Consider the following 8,715-nt stretch of genomic DNA (forward strand, 5'->3'; position numbering starts at 1 on the left):
AGAGTGTGGATTTTCCATAGTCGACGAGATGATAGTTGACATCAACAAATCTCTGGAAATCATGAAAACGAAACAACCAAAAAGAAGGTTAATCCATTCATCAACATCAACACCAAAATCCCAAATAGAGAGAACTACTTTTTGGGGTAATCATGCATTTTATCCTCAGGAAGGTGACGATAAAAAGAGTAACTATTTCTCAAATGTTATAAAGTCAGCAAAACAGAAGATTAACAGTCTCAAGTTGCAACAGCCTGATGGTAAGGGGTCATTAAGTTCGGAGGAAGAGAAGTCAGAATATCTTGATTTGCCATTTTCAATCACATCAGCCAGCATAACTTCATCTTTACAGGTCAGCACTGAACGTAATGAGTTGCCTATAACAAGCCAAGTTGAAGATGAGTCTCAAAATGAACAGACTAATGTTAGTGATATTAGCATCAAGTTGTTGTCAGTATCAGAAAGATATGACGACTTCAAAGCTAATAAAGAAGCTAAACTAGAGGAGTGGCTTGAAGGAACTAGCAACCATGACGATTATTGTGATACAGATGGTGAAAAAAGGGGTTAGTTTGGTTACACTTGATAAAAAGCTTCAGCCGGTGTATAATAATGCATATTATTTAACTATCTCCAAATAGTGGTTATACGTTAAACAATCTGTAATGCTGAAACATATTCTTTGAAGAAACATGATACTGTATGGGATAATCAACTTATCATACTGCATTCCTTTTTCCTGAAGCTTCAGTATTGATTTCTGTATATTTGACAGGTAAGAAGCTTGTCCCGAGCGATGAGAAGATAAAAGATGGAGACAGTGGCTTCTAAGGTCATGTACTAATGCAAGATAAGTTTGATCGACACATGTTCTCAATTTCAAATGATTAGATTTTAGTCTGTGAAGTTTTGAGAAGATTGAAACCTTGTAATTGCAAACTCGAACTTGTTACAAAATATTGCAGCTGTAAATTGTAATGTTCAGGGGTCCGTGTTTACTGGTAGACACCACAATTGCAACAAAACTGACCCTGAAGATATTTTTTTGCAATTGCAGACCCTGTTACAGATTGATTGGGTTCTATTTGTTTTCCCCTTTTCATGTTTTTGTGGCCACAAGTGTTGTCAGAGGTGAAAGCTACTACATCTCATGAGGTACATGTTGATTTTGGCTGTCATTTTTTGGGTTTATGTCTAAACCAAAATCTGCAATCCCTCATAGTTAATAAATAACTTGTAAGGAGGCTTAGCTACATTGAAACAACACTTTTGAGATTGGAGGAGTTCTGTCTTAGTGAACTCCAACCCTCTTGAGGTATTGAGATTATTCGAATCTACTCATAACTCTTGCAAGCATAGGAGGTGTGATTCAGAGTTGGCTCTAACAGCCCTCAAAGAGCTTCCACTATCTCTCTCTGTTGGTTGCATTGGTTGAACATTTTGCCTTTTTAACCACATATGCTAACACCAAGCACAATACTAACTGCAACCAAAAATGGTAAGGATCAAATTGCACTTTCTGTTTTTAATAATCCCTTGATTTCCCTAGTTATTTCGTTGGTGGGAATATATAACTATTTTTGTCACCGCTCTCTAAGTATTGAGACTTTTCCCTGACCCTAGTGAGCCCCTGGAATGTAACTTGCTTAAACTTTCTATCATAAAAAAATAAAATAAAACTAAAACTAAAACTGTATTGGTACCCCACTTTAAAATCGATGTACCACAAGTGGTACCAATATCCTAATCTTCAAAGTCAGTTAACATTTTTCTTGCCAATAGGAATACTTGCAAATAGAGCAAAACTTATTAATATACCTAACAACCATTTCGTACCCTGTGAAACCCTAAACACAATTGAAATCAACCACAATTTCGAGAAGGAAAAATGTTGAGTGAGAGTATTTATTTGTGAAGGGTATACAAAGCAAACCAGCTCGATGGTTTTTTTCAAGATCCATGATCAATGGGGTGAAATTAGGAACCTTAATGTCACAACCACATATGTGTGACTATAAAATTAATCATGGTTAAAGTTATATATGGCCAGTCCTAGTTCAACTAACAAATGCTGATATTGCTAGGTTCGACGTCTTGTTCTGAGTTCGAAAAAAATGACCAATAACATATAATGATATAATCGACACTATCAAAATACATATACATGTATAATTGATAGAAATATATCAATCAAAATACATATACATGTATAATTCATAGAAATGTATCAATTGAACGAGGGCGTGGATAATAACATACAATGATAAAACAATTGTTTGTTTCGAATAGCAATCGACTATAAAAGGCTTTCTAGACGACGACAAGTGCAAATTATATGAAGGATGAACTTATTGCATCTCGTTTGAATTTCAGCTGATACATCTCTCCTCGTTGGAAAATAATTACAAAAACTCAACTCCATAAATAATTATAATATAATTACACATGTCATATAATTAAAGAAATAATTGCCATTACAAAAAAAAACTCAACTCCATAAATCAAGCATTTAACCACTCTTTAATGGTGGTGTCTTAGGGGGACTATGAACCATATGGTCCAACATAGCGTGTCCCTATTCTTTAATAGTTAGTTTTTAAAATAAGGTGATTTCTTCTTCCCACCCTCAATATTCTTTGGATCAATGCAAATATAATTTTTTTGTCAAAATATTTATTTCAATTAGTCAATTCAAATGTGTTATTAAGGGCTTTTGAAAATATAGAGGGTGAGAGAGAAAAAATGATCTTAATACAAAATAATGAGAAGGTTTAGATCAAATACCATTAATCTATGAATAACATTTATGGTTCACTATTTTTCAAGTTGCGCATTGACAATCTAAGATGGTATTATAATTTATTTTACTTGATATAAATGTTTGTGTAAGCATATGGTATAATCTTCAATTTTGAGTACTCCAAACTATTAGTCCACGAGTGCATGGTCGACCTAAGACCCAAACTAGTAAAGCAAGAGTTTTAGGTCTGTTTTAATTTTTATATTTAGGACTCTAAAAATTAAAATGCTTTGTACATTAAGGACCTCACAATTATAAACAAATACACCGATTGACATAATTGCAGTATTTTGTATCTAAAAAAAGTAAAATTTAAATAAAATTAATAAACTATTATTATCAACATTAAAAAGCCTTTAATTTTTTTATTTATTAAAACATTGCTTTAAACATTAAAAAGTGTTGGTTGACCTTGCCTGAATGACATTCACAATTAGGGATGACAATGGATATTCGCGGGTACACATAATATTATTCTGTTGTCCAATCCGTTGGATAAAAATGATATTTGTACCCTATCCATATTCATGTGGAGATTCTCTTATCAAATATTTGATAGATTTTTAGTATTAGCGAATATTCATGGATATCATCTTTTAAATAAAAATATATATATTTATGTACAAAAAATAATTTTTTTGTTGTTGCATTATGTAGCTATTTTCTCCCTATTTTATCATAAAAAAAATAGTAACACATAAAAACGATGATACATAAACAACATCTATATACACAAAATTTCATTGTAAAAACTATTAACACATTAGTACATAAATAAAACTATTACAACATATAAATTTTACTAATTTATTATCACAAATACAAATACCATTACATCCACATCATAGTCAAAATATTGATTTATTTTATCATCAAATATTGATTAAGCTACCCATTTCATCCACATCACAATTCATTAGTTTTCAAGTGGTGCATTCTAATATACATTCGTATTGTTTAACTATCATATTTAATTAATTCAATCTCACAAAATCATCTTTAAGTTATATCTCTTCTATTTAGGCTATATATAATTAGAGAAGATATGACACTTTGGACCAACTTCGATACCGCTCAAATTTTATGTCCTCTATTTAGGCCATATCTCTAGGTGACGTCTCATGAGAAACTTTGCTCTTAACGTTTCTCCAATACTCTTTGCCACTTCAATATAAACACTTGGATGGCGACAAACAACCATAAGCCACTTGCATGACACAACTTCAAACTACTCAACCGTTTTTTTCTTCTTTTCAACACTCTTTAGACACTCCTCAGGGCATTGCTATAGTGAGAGTGGACATATCTTCGATTTTATTTTTGTGAAAAAAGTAAATAAATCAAACATCTATTTGGTAATATAATAGTTTTTTTTATCATGCATTTGAAAAGTTTTCACATCTTTTAACATAAATATAATTTTATCGGTTTTCATATTGTATCCTATTTCATCGAATATAGTCTTTTTTATTATGTCGTAGTGATCATTTGCACTTTAATTCTCAATTTTTCTTTATCTTAGTTTAAATATAGTTTTTTTTTTATTGTTATCAAATATTCGTTTTGATATGTTATATTTTTTAATTCACTTTTTTTATTTATCTTTTATAAATGATAAATGTTACTCAATTTTATCATACATCTCTCAAACATCTATATGATTATTGAAGTATAATCTTTGATTAGTCGTAAAATTAACTTTGCAACTTTATTAAAGACAAAATAGAAATCCAGATAACTTTGATAAATATTTTTCACAAATAATTTATATATGTTTCAAAACATGCACACATAAAAACATTTAAATGCAAATCTATTATTGAGTTAAATAATTTTTTTTTGAAAATATATTATAATAGATACTTATTGTCAATTGTTAGAAGAGATTTTAATAACTTAATATTATTATAGTTTTTGTTGTGATTCTAAAATGGATTAAAATACATCACTTATAAAAAATAAATGACGAAAATTAATCAAAAAATAAAGAATCAAAACGAGTTAATTCTTAGATGTTTTATAAATGATACTCATATTTAATTTTATTATATATAATTATTATACTCTTGTGAGGAGGTCGTATAACTTTTTTAATAAACCAAAACATTTCACATGCAACTCTAAATACTAATCTAAAATCCCTTGAGGTATTTCGTACATATATTTATTTTTCTATATGCAATGTGAAATACTCAGTCAAATGGTTAAAAAAACTCAAAATCAATCACTTACATCACACTACATAAACCACATTGGTTCATTTATTTTCCGCTGCCATTGTTTCTGTAAATTAGTTTAGTGAGAAGAGTGGTTATATTTCCAAACTAATTTTCCCCCTTCATTTTTGACAGTTGAAAATGTTGTTAATTTAGTCAATTGGATACATCTCCTTCCCGTGTATCAAATAATTCCTTGCTGGCATATATCACGGATAATGTACTTTCAAAGAGACTACCATTTGATTTGGTCATTGATGTTAGCCTCCAATATTTTACTCACATGATATTAAACACATAACTGAAAATCAGCTTTCGGTAATGTATTCCACTGAAAAATACGTTACTGGAAGCTAAGAAAATGCTGTTGTTTTTTTTGGAGGGATAATTAAGACAAGAGACTTCCATTGTTAGTTGGTTGAGTGATGGGCCATGACTCACAAGCCAATCCATGCTTGCGGGGAACTTGTCGTTTTCTTCTATTTTATTGATGTATTATTTGTGCTATATATATTTTTTGTTTAAATATATTTTTTATCTATGTAAATATAATTTATTTATTTATTTTGATCTTCGTAATTTTTTTTTTATTTTTGTTTACATCTCTGTAATGTAAAAAAAAATATTTTTGATCATTAACGCGTTACAAAAACGTTAATTGATAAAGGGAAACAAATTTTGGTCCTGTAAATATAACAGTTTTCAGTTTTAGTCCCTGGAAAATATTTTTTTTAATCTCATCTATGTAATATTCAATTTTTTGTCCTTAACGTCTTTGATGAAAATGCAATAATTTGTATAGTTATTTTTATAATATACTTATAAAAATTTATAGTTAATTATTTTTTCTGTTAATTTATCTTTATAATTTTAACTAAAATCTCATTTTACGCTTTAGATTTTGTTCAGGTGATAGATTTATTTTAATCATTATTTGATATTATTATAATTATAGTTAATATTATATTAATTTTATTTTAATTATAATATTATATTATATATTTAATTTTTATTAACTATATTGTTAAAGTTACTAGAATTAATATATATCCGTTGAGTATAATTGAAAATAAGTTATCTATAAAGCTTAAATCGACTGACAAATAATAATATTATTAGATTGAATACCATTTTTCGAGTTAAAATCCTGAAACTCGATGTTGTTTGCGAATCTTTTTACTATTTGATGTATAAATAAATAAATAATTAGTTATTTTTTTGAAATAGAAAATAAAAAATAATTTAATAATAATAAATAAATAAAACAGGAGATTAATAAATTTTGAATTATTGAAGTAAAAATATTTTAAACATTAATTACTTGGCATAAGTTTATTATTAATAAAGATTAATTTGTATGTTATTTTATATTTTTAAATTAGTTGATTAAGTGACTTTACTAAACACTTGTTCCACATAAATAATTCGATTAGTGAGTTAATAAATATTAAATAGTATTGAAAAAAAAAGTCAAATTTAATATCTATTTCTAATATTTCTCGATTTCTACTTACAAACTAACCGCGAAGGTAAATAAAACAAAATAAAAACTTTACCAAACATTTTGAACTAACATTTCCATAACAAGTTATTAGATAACTATACAAATTAAGGTAACTAAAAATAATTAACTATAAATTTTTTGAAGTATCTTATGAAAATAACTATACAAATTACTACATTTCATCAAATACGTTAAGGACAACAAATAATTTTGATTGAATATTGCAGGAATGAAATTCAAAAAATTTTTTTTTAGAAACTAAAGTTGAAAAATGTTATATTTACATAGACCAAAAACTATTTCCCTTTGTCAATTAATATTTTTATAACGCTTACTTACGTTAATGACAAAAAATAATTTTTTTTGATATTACGGAAATGTAAAAAAAAAAATACGAGTGCCAAAATCAAAAAATGTTATATTTACATGGACCAAAAATATATTTAATTTTTATTTATTTATTTATTTATAAAAACAACATATCATAGTAAAATCAATAATTTGTACAAAAATAATACTAGTAAGACATTCTTTAATATATACTTTCTAACACTTTTTTTTATTTGTTGAAATTCCCATTAATGAATGATATCAAATTTAAACAAGACATACATAATTTGATAATTTGAGAGAGTTGGTATGAATCTCAACATATATGAAAAATTGGATTAAGATGTGTGTTAAAAAGAACCTTCCAAGCATTGCTCACTAACTTAACATACCTACGTCAACATGAAATTATAATTTTTAATCGTTCATTTAAACTGATTTTTTATTCATGTTTTTTTCCTTCTTTTCGCCTTATTTTATTTTCTTTGTCAACCAAATAAAATGTAATGAAGATAGGAACTAAATTGTCTCAATTTAATTTTTTGATGGATTAAGTTGTCACTAAATTGGATTTTCTCATAATCGAAATGGGTATTTATTTTTTTAGAAATATATTTTATATAGTATCAAGTATCAACATAGATAATAGTAACTTTTTTGGAAGTAGTTAGATTAAAATTAATTAGTAGATATTGAATCTGTTTGTTTAAGTTTTTTATAAAAATGATTTTTAAGGTATTTTACTTTTTTGTTATAATATTTTTAAAAATAGATTTAAAATATAAAGATTTAAATGAAAAAATGGTTTAAATATTTTATTTTAAAATATTATTTTAAATATTTAATATATTTACTACACCTTTTTTTAGATAATAAATTTTTAAAAAATGTTTGAAATGAAAAGTTATTTTAAAAAATTCTTCATAAAAATTATTTTAAAAAAATATCTTTAAAATAAATATGATTTATCATGTTAAAATATTTAATAATGAACATATGAGTTATTGAATGTCAAAATTACTTTTTTTAATTAATAAAAAATAAGTCTAAAATAATTTATACTATTTTTAAATAAATTCTATAAAAATAACTTTTAAAAACATAAAATAAAAATCATTTTTAGAAAATCTTAAACAAATAAATCAATTATATTATTATTGCAAATCAAACATAATATTTAAGTATCTTTAATTCGAAAAGGAAAAGTTATATCACGATTGTTACTTAAAAAAGTACTTTATTTATGGACAAATATATATATAGTAGTTATTAATGTGTGTTAGGTAAAATATCTGATATTTTATAATTTAATGAAAGACTAAAAACTTACATGGTAAATTCGATTTCAAATCTGGTAAAATTATAATATGGGGGATGTATATACTTTAAAAAAATTAATGTTTTCTAGTAAATTAAAAAAGTAAATATTTTTAACTCACAACAATAATTAAATATTCTTATTTGACTCACCCCTATGTTTCTAAGCTAAAATTATTTAATTTTGCCATTAATATTTTAAGCTGTCACTACTGTCGAAATCAAAGTACCATAACCTCGGAATAAAATAATGGACAAAAGAAAAAAAATCCCACATATAACTTTTGACTTTCTCAACTTTTCAAGCTTAAAAAATGAGATTGACATTTCCCTATTTTAAAGTAGAAACACAAAAAACAAACAATTGCCCTTAAACTTAGTGACATTTGTCATCACCCCTACACTTTAGTTCTTGCACTTTGACCCTACATTATATAAACACCCCACACGTCACACAACACACAAAACACGATTGAATTTGATTCAATATGTATAACCTCTCTCTCACACTTTCAACTTTCAACGCCACACACACTCGTCACAACTCG

General features: G+C 26.5%; 1 protein-coding gene across 3 annotated transcripts in view; it reads left to right on the forward strand.

Annotated features, from left to right (window-relative positions):
* Positions 1 to 1,084, forward strand: part of LOC101503057 (uncharacterized) — a 4,120-nt gene extending 3,036 nt beyond the window's left edge. For all 3 annotated transcript variants that reach the window (XM_073367849.1, XM_073367848.1, XM_073367850.1), the window contains exons 4-5: positions 1 to 566; positions 776 to 1,084. The exon at positions 1 to 566 is cut by the window's left edge and continues 1 nt beyond it. In XM_073367849.1, coding sequence (XP_073223950.1) covers positions 1 to 566; positions 776 to 831 — 622 coding nt within the window. In that variant the 3' untranslated portion in view covers positions 832 to 1,084. The remainder of the gene's footprint in view (positions 567 to 775) is intronic.
* Positions 1,085 to 8,715: the final 7,631 nt, after the last annotated feature.

The sequence above is a fragment of the Cicer arietinum genome, chromosome 4 (assembly GCF_000331145.2).
Source record: "Cicer arietinum cultivar CDC Frontier isolate Library 1 chromosome 4, Cicar.CDCFrontier_v2.0, whole genome shotgun sequence".
Classification (NCBI taxonomy): domain Eukaryota; kingdom Viridiplantae; phylum Streptophyta; class Magnoliopsida; order Fabales; family Fabaceae; genus Cicer; species Cicer arietinum.